At 45.3% G+C, this 12,895-nt stretch overlaps 1 protein-coding gene across 3 annotated transcripts in view; it reads left to right on the top strand.

Moving 5' to 3' along the window:
* The window catches only part of dhx33 (DEAH (Asp-Glu-Ala-His) box polypeptide 33), a 55,668-nt gene extending 42,773 nt beyond the window's left edge, over positions 1-12,895 (top strand). The window contains exons 10-12 of one of the 3 annotated variants that reach the window (XM_085964161.1): positions 2,079-2,282; positions 7,682-7,768; positions 9,297-12,895. In XM_085964161.1, the coding sequence (XP_085820287.1) occupies positions 2,079-2,282; positions 7,682-7,768; positions 9,297-9,605 (600 nt within the window). In that variant the 3' untranslated portion in view covers positions 9,606-12,895. Of the gene's footprint in view, positions 1-2,078; positions 2,283-7,681; positions 7,993-9,296 lie in introns of all 3 variants that reach the window. The other 2 variants (XM_085964163.1, XM_085964162.1) reach the window with 2 other exon arrangements.

Raw genomic sequence — 12,895 nt, 5'->3', positions numbered from 1 at the left:
ATTCTTGGTGCACCTCACTCAAGTTCCCTTGCCTTGTCCACTTAGCCACATTAACAACTGCCCTTTGCTCGCTTTCGTTTGGCTAGTAATCAGTTTTCCTCAGAAATTCGTCTTACTCAATGCCTTCCTACCTTTCAAACTAAACACGTGTGGTAGTCTCAAAACCCTTGCTTAAATCTAAATGTATCACACGCACAGCAATTCCATCAGTTATTAATAAATTTAAGCAAGGCACAGAAGTTACTTATACAAATACATACAAGTTACAACACTGGAGTAGGCTAATTCAGCCATCCATTCTGTGTAGGTTTTTATCCCCATGAATGACATGATGGACCAGACCAGTGTCCCGTCTCTGCGGGACCAGACCAGTGTCCCGTCTCTGCGGGACCAGACCAGACCAGTGTCCCGTCTCTGCGGGACCAGACCAGACCAGCGTCCCGTCTCTGCGGGACCAGACCCGCGTCCCGTCTCTGCGGGGACCAGACCCGCGTCCCTTCTGTGCGGGGACCAGACCCGCGTCCCTTCTGTGCGGGGACCAGACCCGCGTCCCTTCTGTGCGGGGACCAGACCCGCGTCCCTTCTGTGCGGGGACCAGACCCGCGTCCCTTCTGTGCGGGGACCAGACCCGCGTCCCTTCTGTGCGGGGACCAGACCCGCGTCCCTTCTGTGCGGGGACCAGACCCGCGTCCCTTCTGTGCGGGGACCAGACCCGCGTCCCTTCTGTGCGGGGACCAGACCCGAGTCCCTTCTGTGCGGGGACCAGACCCGCGTCCCTTCTGTGCGGGGACCAGACCCGCGTCCCTTCTGTGCGGGGACCAGACCCGCGTCCCTTCTGTGCGGGGACCAGACCCGCGTCCCTTCTGTGCGGGGACCAGACCCGCGTCCCTTCTGTGCGGGGACCAGACCCGCGTCCCTTCTGTGCGGGGACCAGACCCGCGTCCCTTCTGTGCGGGGACCAGACCCGCGTCCCTTCTGTGCACTCCTTCCAGTGCTTGGATGTTTCCCTTGTACCTGATGACCAGAACTGAATGCACTGCTCATGACGTTGCCTAATGAGAAGACTCCAGCTTCAGTATGTGGCTCTCAAACTACGCTCTCGTAACTGTAATTGGCAGCGATATTCTTCCGATTATATTGGGGACAGTTTGTAGCTCCTTTATGAAAATAATATTTGTGTATTCTATTCTGTCATTCCACCTGATCTGTCTCATGAACTGAGTCTATCTAATCCATCCTTCAGATGAGATGGTAAAACGAGGCCCCACCTGCCTGCTCATGGGGTCGGGATACATGTTCAAGCTCCCATGGGATTATTCAACAAAGAGCAGGGAGTTCTGTGGCCAACGTTCCCCACTTGACCAACACACCCAGAAATTCAGACACGGGTTATTCATCTCATTGGTGTTTGTAGAATCTTGCTGTACCCAAAGTAGCTGCTGATTTTGTCTACATAACGGTTACTGTACCTCAAAGTAATTGATTGTAAGTGAAATGCTTTGTAGTGATATAGAAGGAATGTAGAGGCAATGGAGAAATGATGATATCAACAACGATGATACCAGAACTGAGAGGTTATATCTATCAGGAAAGATTGAACTGGCGGGCCTCTTTTCTTTGGAAAAGAGAAGACTGAGAGGCGACCTGATCGAGGTCTTTACAATTATGAAAGGGTTTGATAGGATAGATGTAGAGAAGATGTTGTCACTTGTAGGCGAGACCAGAATGAGGGGTCATAAATATAAGATAGTCAATAATAAATCCAATCGGGAATTCAGGAGAAATGTCTTTACCCAGAGAGTGGCTAGAATGTGGAACAAGCTACAACAAGGAGTAGTTGAGGCAAATTGTATAGGTGCATTTAAGGGGAAGCGAAATAAATACATGAGGGAGAAAGGAACAGAAGATATGTCGATGGGGTTAGATGAAGAAGGGTGGGAGGAGGCTCGCGTGGAGCATAAAGACTGGCATCGATCTATTGGGCCGAATGGCCTGTTTCTGTGCTGTAGATACTTTGTAATGTTCCTGAGAGACATGGTAAGGCACGGTATAACTGCAAGTCTTCCTTTCTTTAACAGACTCTCCTGCTGTCCCCGGAGTTTCACTGCACTGAAGAGATCCTGACTATTGTTTCATTGCTTTCTGTGGACAGTGTCCTCTACAATCCACTTGCCAAGCGGGACGAAGTGCACTCTGTGAGGAAGAAGTTCATCTCTAGCGAGGGTGATCACATGACCCTACTTAACATATATCATGCCTTTAAAAATGTAGGAGGACATAAGGTAAAAAGTATTCCTTCAAGGTTTTTTTTTGCGGGAGCTTGGGAATATAGGAATTGTTAGACAAGATAAGACCAAGGTCCATCTAATTCACCACCTGCCATCCTGGCAGTCGCATGATACAACTATAATGGAGTTATTATCTAATCACAGCAATCAGTCTCTATCATTTAGTCTATAACAGACCCAAACATGAGGTAAGATGACCCCAATTGGTGGAGAGATTTGGGAACCATAGGTCCAAAGTCACCTGTTCCTCCCAAGCCTGCTACACTCCCACATCATGTCTCAAATGACATATAGGACTCGATTTTCAGTGTGCCGTGGAGTCGGGATTGGAGGCGTGCGGGGGGGTTAAATTCCTGAAATTGGGGGCCTCGACCCCAACCCGCCTCCATGCCAGTTTCAAAGGAGGCAGGTACCTGCCCTGCACTGGGACCCGCCTCCCCGAGGTGGGTAAGGATTAGTGCCAATTAACTGCCTGTTAACGGGCAGTTTTTAGCCTAATCCCTATTTTTAAGCTTGAACTGTGGGATTCCCGACGGCTCCAAACCACGCCAAGTTGGAGGAGGCGGGCCGTCGGGTTGAAGGACTTGGAGGGGTCGAGATGTCGGTGTTCAGGTGAGTGATGTGTGCATGAGTGCAAAGGTAAGTGTGTTTGGTGTGTCTAAAGTGATTAAAGAAGTGTAAATTACCTTTTCTTACCTTTTCAGCCTTCCTTCCTCTAGGTTCGGGGAGTCCCTCATCTCACCGGCACAGAAAGCAGAATGGCTGCGATCTGTCAAAAGTGACAGCCTGCAGCTTTCTGTGCAGGAGAGATTTCTAACTGAGTCTGTGGAGAAGGACTCAGGTTAGAAGTAAGACTGTCAGTGTTTGACCGCTTCAAACAGCTGTGAAACGCTGATATTTCATCTGTCAAAAGCTCTTGACAGATGAAATGTCAATTTGTGACGTCACCTGTTGTCGGATGGCCCTTAATTGGCCTGCTGAGCCCGCTGGGTGGGCTCAACAAAGTCAATCAAGTTAAAATCATGTGGATTGGCCGCATCTCGATGGAGGCGGGACTACAACCCCGAAAGTTGTAGTCCCGCCTCCAACCCGACTCCTGAATGAAAATCCAGCCCATATACTCTATCCCAAAATATTATTTTCTGTCAGAAGTCTATCTAATTTGCATTTGAATGAATCAATACTAGCTACTTCCACCATCTCCCAAGGGATCCAGTTCCATAGATTGAGCACTCGCTCACTGAATACTGTTTCCGCAGAGTAGTTTTGAATTTAACCCCCCTACTGATCTGGACAAGGTGAAACAGTTTGTCATGGTCTACATTATCTAGTCCCTTTTGGAATCCTGTAAATATCAATCAGATCTCGCCTCTCAACCAATCTTTACCAGTGAGAACATACACAATTTACATAATCGCTCCTCATAATCTATTCCCTCCATCCCCTCAATCATTCTGGTTGCTCTCTTCTGCATCTTTTCAATAGTTTACAGTATCCTTTCTGTACTGTGGCGACCAGAACTGTACATAGTATTCTGTGCGATCGCGCCAATAATTTATAAGGATTACCTCGCTATTTCGGTTCCATATTAACCTTTTAACACATCCCAACATCTGATTTGCTTTACTCACTGCCGCCAGGCATTGTTGTGATCGCGCCAGCTTACTAACAATCAGGACCCCCAGATCTCTTTCATTTTTCACACACATTATTTTCGTTCCATTTTATTAATAGTCCCTTCCTAGATTTTTGTCCGCATGAAGCACTTTGCATTTCTTTACATTGAATTTCATTTGCCTAATTCCCAAGTATATTCTAATCTTCCGGTAGCTTATCCTGTTCAGCTTTGGAGCCTACCACCTTCAGTAGCTTTGTATCATCTTCAAATTTAGCCACTGTGTTTGTGACTCCTAGCTCCAGATCATTTATAAAGAGATTAAACAAAAAAAGTCCCAAAAGAGCCCCCTGTGGGACCCCACTGGTAACATTTCCCAGGCTGATGACATTCACTGTCCCACCTCCCTCTGGGTTCTATCAGTTGACCAACTACGTATCCATTGTAAAATATTTCCACTGATTCCCACTTTATTTTCAGTACCAGCCTTTCCAGAGGGACTGTTCAAAGGCCTTACTGAAATCCAAGTACACCACATCCACCGCCTTACCCCTCTCAAGCTTCTTTGTCATACCCTCAAAGAAAACCAGTAAGTTAGATTGGCACGACCTCCCCTTCAGGAACCTATATTGACTGTTTTATGATTTTATTTCTATCCAGCTGGTCAATGATCTTAACTTTAATAAGGGTTTCCTCAGCTTTACCCACAATGGACGTCGAACCCATTGGCCTGTAGTTTCCTGGGTCACTTTGGGTACCTTTTTTAAAAACAGGATTAACGTCTGCCTTCCCCAGTGCCCAGGCACCTCTCCAGCATTCAGTGATTTCTGGAAGATTTGTGCCAGAGTTCCTGCAATTTCCTCCCTTTTTTCCTTAAGGATCCTCGGATGCATCTTATCCGGCCCTGAGATTTATTCACCTTCATTTTGCAGAGTTGATCAGTAACCATTCTGGTAGTGGTGTGATTAGTGCTACTCTCTGAAACACCCTCTAGTTCCCTTTCCAGATCAGATAAGCTACCTGTCTCCTCCTTGGTAAAATCCAAGGCAAAAAGAATATTGAGCACTTGTGCAGCTGGTGTAGCATCAGTTGGCATTCCCTCACCAGGTATGTATCCTGTTTAATATTGATAGTCTAGACTGGAAGAACTGTCAGTGACCAATATACACAAGTTGTTGAATGTCAATGGTAGAAATGGTGCGTCATAAGAAATAGGAGCAGGAATAGACAACTTGGCCCCTCGAGCCTGCTCCGCCATTCAATAAGATCATGGCTGATCTTGGGCTCAAAGTCACTTCCCCGACCGCTCCCCATAACCCTTCGCTCCCTTATCTTGCAAAAATTTGTCTATCTCCACTTTAAATGTATTTAATGACCCAGCCTCCACAGCTCTCTGGGGCAGAGTTCCACAGATTTACGACCCTCTGAGAGAAGAAATTCCTCCTCAACTCAGTTCTAAAAGGACGACCCTTTATTCTAAATCTGTGCCCCCGTGTTTGAGATTTCCCCATGAGGGGAAACATCCTCTCTGCATCTATCTTGTCGAGCCCCCTCAGTATCTTATATGTTTCAATAAGATCACGTCTCATTCTTCTAAATTCCAATGAGTATAGGCCCAGCCTGCTCAAGCTTTCCTCACAAGTCAACCCCTTCATCCCTGGAATTAACCTAGTGAATTATCTCTGAACTGCCTCCAATGCAAGTATATCCTTCCTTAAATAAGGAGACCAAAACTGTACGCAGTACTCAAGGTGTGGTCTCACCAATACCCTGTACAGTTGTAGCAGGACTTCCCTGCTTTTATACTCCAACCCCTTTGAAATAAAGGCCAACATTCCATTTGCCTTTTTGATTACTTGCTATACCTGCAGGTTCTTTGAGTCCTCTGCACAACTTGCTTTCCCACCCATCTTTGTATCATCCGCAAACTTGGCTACATTACACTCGGTCCCTTCATCCAAGTCATTAATGTAGATTGTAAATAGTTGAGGCCCCAGCACCGGTCCCTGTGGCACCCCACTAGTTCCCGTTTGCCAACCGGAGAATGACCCATTTATCCCAACTCTCTGCTTTCTGTTAGTTAGCCAATTCTCTATCCATGCTAATATATTACCCCCAATTCCGTGATCTTATCTTATGTAGTAACCTTTTATGTGGCACCTTATCGAATGCCTTCTGGAAATCCAAATACACCACATCCACTGGCTCACCCTTGTCCACCCTGCTCGTTACCTCCTCAAAGAACCCCAGCAAGTTTGTTAAACATGATTTCCCTTTCATAAAACCATGCTGACTCTGCTTGACTGCATTATGATTTTCCAAATGCCCTGCTACTGCTTCCTTAATGAAGGGCTCCAGCATTTTCCCAACGACAGATGTTAGGCTAACTGGTCTATAGTTTCCTGCTTTCTGTCTCCCTCCTTTCTTAAATAGGGGGGTTACATTTGCGGTTTTCCAATCCGCTGGGACCTTTCCAGAATCCAGGGAATTTTGGTATATTGCAACCAATGCATCCACTATCTCTGCAACCACTTCTTTTAAGACCCTGGGATGCAGGCCATCTGGTCCAGGGGACTTGTCATCTTTTAGTCCCATTATTTTACCAAGTACTATTTCCTTAGTGATAGTGATTGTCTTTAGTTCCCCACTCCCTGTGGCCCCTTGATTATCCATTATTGGGATGTTGTTAGTGTTTTCTACCGTGAAGACAGATACAAAATATTTGTTCAGAGTCTCTGCCATTTCCCCGTTCCCCATTATTAATTCCCCAGTCTCATCCTCTAAGGGACCAACGTTTACTTTAGCTACCCTCTTCCTTTTTATATACCTGTAGAAGCTCTTACTATCTGTTTTAATGTTTCTTGCCAGTTTACTCTCATAATTCATCTTTCTCTTATTTTTTAAGTCATCCTTTGCTGGTTTTTAAAAATTTCCCAATCCTCTGGCCTCCCACCAATCTTGGCAACATTGTGTGCCTTTGTTTTCAATTTGATACCATCCTTTACTTCCATAGTTAGCCACAGATGGCGCTCCCTTCTCTTAAAATCTTTCTCACTGGAATATATTTTTGTTGAGAGTTATGAAATAGCTCCTTAAATGTCCGCCACTGCATTTCAACTGTCTTGCCCTGTAATTTATTTTTCCAGTCCACTTTAGCCAGTTCTGCCCTCATGCCACTGTAATTGCCTTTGTTTAAGATCAGGACACTGGTTTGAGATACAACTTTCTCACCCTCCAACTGAATGTGAAATTCAACTATGCTATGATCACTCTTTCCTAGAGGATCCTTTACTATGAGATCATTTATTAATTCTGTCTCATTACATAGTACCAGATCCAAGATAGCCTGCTCCCTGGTTGGTTCCATTACATACTGTTCTAGGAAACCATCCCGGATGCACTCTATGAACTCCTCCTCAAGGCTACCATGGCCAATTTGATTTGTCCAATCAATATGGAGATTGGTGTTAAATTACGATATTGGCGTCCAGTGTGGGCAGGTTCCAGCTTGACAATGTGAAGCGGTTACTAGCTCTCAGTCTAGGCTCACACAGAAAGAGCAGCCACGTGAGTAAGGTGCAGCTGTTTCTGGGAATTGTAGCTCAGTACAAATGAGCACCTTGGGGAGGTGAATAATTGGAGAGGGGAGGAATTGGTCGTCCCTGGGCTGCAGGGTACATTGTCGATTCTCTGATTACTGAAGCAGCTGGGTGCCCAACACATTCCAGATATTGGTATAATGTTCCATCTTTGTTTTGTCTGATGTCTGCTCCCCCAGGAATGGTGCAGAGAGAACTTTGTGAACAGCCGAAACATGACAATGGTAGCAGAAGTTAGACGTCAGCTGCGGGACATCTGTGCAAAGGTAAAGGTGCATTTCTCACCAAGCCATGTACTTCCTGTCGTGGGCGGGTATACTGATACCAATGCCAGGTTTCTCTTGGGCACAAGGAAGCAGAAAACAGCGGCCCAGTGTGGTTCTTCCCCACAGGGAGAGGAAGTGCCTGATCTGCTGGGAACGTCATCATGGTTGAGGCCGTAACAATCTTGCAGACTGGGCATGTAAATAGCAAGTTAAGTTCAATATAGGTAAGTGTGAGATGGTGCATTTTGGTAGGTGGAATAAGGTTGCACATACTGCTTGGAAAATAAGAATCTAACTGGGGTAGAGACGCAAAGAGGTACAGATACACGAATCATTAAAAATAGAAATGCAGGTTAACAAAAGCAGAAAGTGCAAACAAAGCACTGGGGCTTATTTCTAGAGGGATAGAATTGAAAAGCAGAGAAGCAATGTTAAACTTGTATAGAACCTTGGTTAGCCCACACATGGAGTACTGTGCAGAGTTCTGGTTTCCATATTATGAAAAAGGATATAGAGGCACTGGCGAAGGTGCAAACAAGATTTACATGGATGATGGTCAGTGGGTGGCCATCGGCAGGGTAGGAAGAAGCAGGCGGTGCAGAAAACCTCCGAGTATGCATTCCCCACCACTAATGTTAGGCTGACTGGCTTGTAGCTGCCTGGTTAATCCCTCTTCCCTGTTTTAAACAGGTGTGTAACATTTGCAATCCTTCAATCCTCTACCAAGGAGGATTAGAAGATTGCGGCCAGAACCTCCGCTAGTTCCACCTTTACTTCCTTCAGTAACCTAGGATTTATCCCATCCGAACCGGGTGACTTTTCTACTTTGAAGACTGCCAACCTTTTAAGTACCTCCTCTTTATCCTAAATGTTATATGTTAATAGGATGAGATGAAGCAAGGTGAGAGGTGGCTCGTGTGGAGCTTAAACACCGGCACAGACCAGTTGGGCCGAATGGCCTGTTTCTGTGCTGTAAATTTATGTAATTCGATGAGACTGAGCACCTGCCTTGTTTTTCCGCTGCATGGCACTGTTGCCGCGTTATTAAAACAAATGTTTTAAAAAATGGTTCATTTCGGCTTTCTTTCCTTGGCCCGTCCTAACAGCTCGTGAGATATCTTAAATCACAGGAAGTCCTCAGCTACTGTGTCAGTTACTCTGTTTTCCTGACGGGACCGACTCATTCCCTGGAATGGTGCCATTCTTCATGAGTGAGCTTCGTAAATGTCGGCAGGCTGTTCAGGCAAAGAGGGTATCGCATCCTGCTCTCGCTTGACGTCCACACAAGTAGACACTCCAGCAGTGCTAACTGGACAGCGATCGGGACCAGGAAGCCTAGTTGACTATTTTCTGCTGCCCAGGGTTGCTGCAGTCAATTGTCACAGTCCTTCCACCAAATTGAGATCTGGTAATTCGGTGCAAACTGGGGCGTTCCTGGCCTTCCTACCTCAGTATCACACTGCACAGTGGAGATATTTAACTGATTTGATTGAAACTACAATCTGATTTGAATTTGTTTTTATTTTAGTTCGGAGTTCAGTTGGAGTCTTCTCGTTCGGACACGGGCAATATCCGGCGGTGCTTGGCTCATGCTTTGTTTCTGAATGCCGCCGAGCTCCAGCCGGATGGGACCTATGTGACCCTGGACTCTCGGCAGCCTGTGGCTATCCATCCCTCCTCAGTCCTCTTCCACGGCAAACCTTTCTACGTCTTGTACAATGAGCTGCTCCACACCTCCAAGTGCTACATGCGGGATTTGTGTGTGGTGGATCCTGAGTGGCTTTATGAGGCAGCTCCAGAATACTTCGGCAGAAAGTTGAAAGGAGTAAAGAGCTAATGCACTGAGAGAGCCCTGAGTGCAGTGAATGCTTCCAACATACCTGGTGTAGAGACCAGCATCGTCAGGTTTTGGAAGACAAAAAAGCCACCAGATTTTGTGCTGAACAGTCTGCATTTTTAAGAACTTTTTTATTACTTGCAAAGTGGTGCATATAAGAACCAACACAATATAATGCACCATTGGGCCTTTCTGGTGCAGCTTTCTAGTAGTCAATAACAGCAGCTACACATAATTGAAATACCATCAGTAGAGGAAGTGCACTGACCAGCGACACTAACTTACCACTTCTGGCACCGAATGTAACTACGGCCAGTTACTCCACAGTCGATTCATGGAATGGAGCTTTAGCATCAGAACCACTCTAAGGATCAGCTAGAAGGGAGATAACCAGCTTCAGCTTTTTGTCATCTTTTTCTTAAATTGTGAGATCTCAGGAAAATTCATACGTGTGTGTGTGTGTCTGGGTGAGTGTGTGTGTGTGAGAGAGAGAGTGTGTCTGTGACAAAAGAACAGAAGAATTAGGAGCAGGAGTCGGCCATACAGCCCCTCGAGCCTGCTCCGTCATTCAATAACAACATGGCTGATCTTTGACCTCCGCTCCACTTTCTCGCCCAATCTCCATGTCCCTTGATTCCCCTAAAGTTCAAAAATCTATCTATCTCAGCCTTGAATATACTCAACGGCTAAGCATCCACAGCTCTCTGGGGTAGAGAATTCCAAAGATTCACAACCCTCTGAGTGAAGAAATTCCTCCTCATCTCAATCTGAAATGGCCGACCCCTTATCCTGAGACGATTCCCCCTTGTCCTAGACTTTCCAGCCAGGGGAAACAACCTCTCAGCATCTACCCCCTCAGAATCTTGTATGTTTCAATGAGATCGCCTCTCATTCTTCTAAACTCCAGAGAGTATAGGCTTAATCTCTCCTCATAGAGATTGGTACTGTCCAGGGAACCTAGACTTGCAGGTAAAATCTCCTTTCTCCAAATGCCAGTTGGAACTCTCCTGTGTGCTAAAATGCAAGCCTCTCCTCTTGATCTCTTGTACATTTGCACTCCTGTGGACTCAAACTCTTGATTATTCACAGTCCACTTTTTAGCATTTATTTAGTTTCTGTTGCACTTTGAGGTGCTCTGATCTGTGTACCCCCAGTGGTCTCGTACTGCCAATGGTCTCCGGTGCTGTCATTTTACCAGTCCTGCCCCAGTCAATGGGTTTTTTGTACAGGTTGCCAAAACTACTTGCTCGCTTTTAGAGTCACATTTTCACATCAGCTTCTGACAGTTGATCTCAGGTTTCTGAGAGGATCGGAAGTTCAGATTTGTTTGGGTTGCAACTATCGGAATTGTGTGGAAGTGAATTTTCGCAGCAAAATGCCACCAGAAATCCCTGTTGTAATACTGCTGCTAACAGCTCATTGGGCAATAGGTCATCAAGCATTTGTCACCATGATTCCTGTTTTATCGCAGGTAAGTGGAAAGGGTTGGGTGATGCACTTGACTGAGAGCTACAAATGGACCAAGAACCTGAGTTATACATTATGTAAAGGTTATACCATGAAGTGCCTTTGTTTAGTGCAAGATTTCTAATAAAGTTTAATACTTTTGAATTTTCCTAAATATTTGGATACAAATGTTAAATCATCTTTATATGCCATTACTATGCTATTTTTGTACAATCCCTTTAAGTTTTATTTTTCCTGAAGCACGTGCATTCCCAGCTGATAAAGGATGCAGGCCAATCCTCCTCTAGCTATGACGATAGCAAAATACTGCAGATGTTGGAAATCCGAAATAACAACAGAAAATGCTGGAAAAACTCAGCAAGTCAGGCAACATCCGTGGAGAGAAATTTGAGTTGACGTTTCGGGTTTGACCCTTCTTCAAAACTGGCCGCTTTGCGGAACACCTCCGTTCAGTCCGTAAGGGTGACCCCGAGCTTCCGGTCGCCTGTCATTTCAATTCACCGCTCCATTCCCATTCGGACCTCACCGTCCTTGGCCTCTTGTACTGTTCCACGGAAGCTCAACGTAAACTCGAGGAACAGCACCTCTTCTTCCGATTAGGCACTCTGCAGCCTTCCGGTCTCAATATCGAGTTCAACAATTTCAGATCATAACCTCGGCCCCTATTTCATTTTCACTTATATTTTTCCACTCCTTTCCTTTTCCCCCCCCCCCCTTTCCTTTTGTTTCTCTCTCACACCTGGCAGCTATCTTTTGCCCTGCCAGTACACTTTACACCTAATCACAGCCTATTACCATCTCGTCTAGCTTCTAATCTCTTTTACTTCTTTTGGTTCTTTTATTCTTTTGTCCGATCGCAGCCCTGCCTTCGATCTAGTTCCTTTTCTCTCCAGTTTTGAAGAAGGGTCAAACCCGAAACGTCAACTCAAATTTCTCTCCACGGATGTTGCCTGACTTGCTGAGTTTTTCCAGCATTTTCTGTTGTTACTCCTCTAGCTATGTATGGGTGATGCAGCCCAGGACGTCTCCCACATGGTTGGGGTGATAGCAGAAGCTTGTGTGAGATGAGATGGAAGTGTGAATGCGTGCTCTTGCACTCACCAACAGGTACACCAAAACACTTTGTGTAAATCTAAAGGCTGAATTACATTTGTTCTATTAGAATTTTAAAATCTTTTCATAACGGAGACTTCTATAACTGTAAAACAGAACATCAGTTTGCAGAGCACAATGTAAGTACCACAGAACTGAATTTTGTGAAACCTCTAAGTTCTGTAGATTTGTTCGGGTTCAACTTGACTCAGTTATTTTCTTTTTAACTGTCACTGTAAGTGAGGTTGAATGCATCTCGTATCCATCAGGCTACTCGTTGTCATTCCAGTAACAAGCATAGTTCAAATACTGCTTTCCACAGAAAATGCTGGAAATCCTCAGCAGGTCAGGCAGCATGTGTCTTCAGTATGAGAGTTATAAATCCAGACTCTCTTGCTTAAGGTAAATTTGTGTTTTTTCTTTTCTGTAATGAACAGAAAAAGTGGTCTTCAAATGAGGAATTTGATTGTACAGAGAGGAGAAAAGCCAATACTATGTTTGCCTCAGTGGCTGTGCTCTGGGATTAAGGGCACTTCATTACACATCCTGCACGATTAATCCAGACAGAAACGTTTAGGATTTTCAGGTGCCAACTTTTGTAAACTTATGCTGTGCAATCTTATTGATTTAATTTTTGTGAATCTGTTCTCCGAAAGCTGTACATATTGGAACATGTGACACAAATTACGTGGCATAGTGTGGCCTGAGAGGAATAAATCTTTGTCTTTAAA

This window comes from Somniosus microcephalus, chromosome 22 (assembly GCF_052327205.1).
Source record: "Somniosus microcephalus isolate GS21.2 chromosome 22, FLI_Smic_1.0, whole genome shotgun sequence".
NCBI lineage: Eukaryota > Metazoa > Chordata > Chondrichthyes > Squaliformes > Somniosidae > Somniosus > Somniosus microcephalus.
This window is presented reverse-complemented; position numbering and strand designations above follow the sequence as displayed.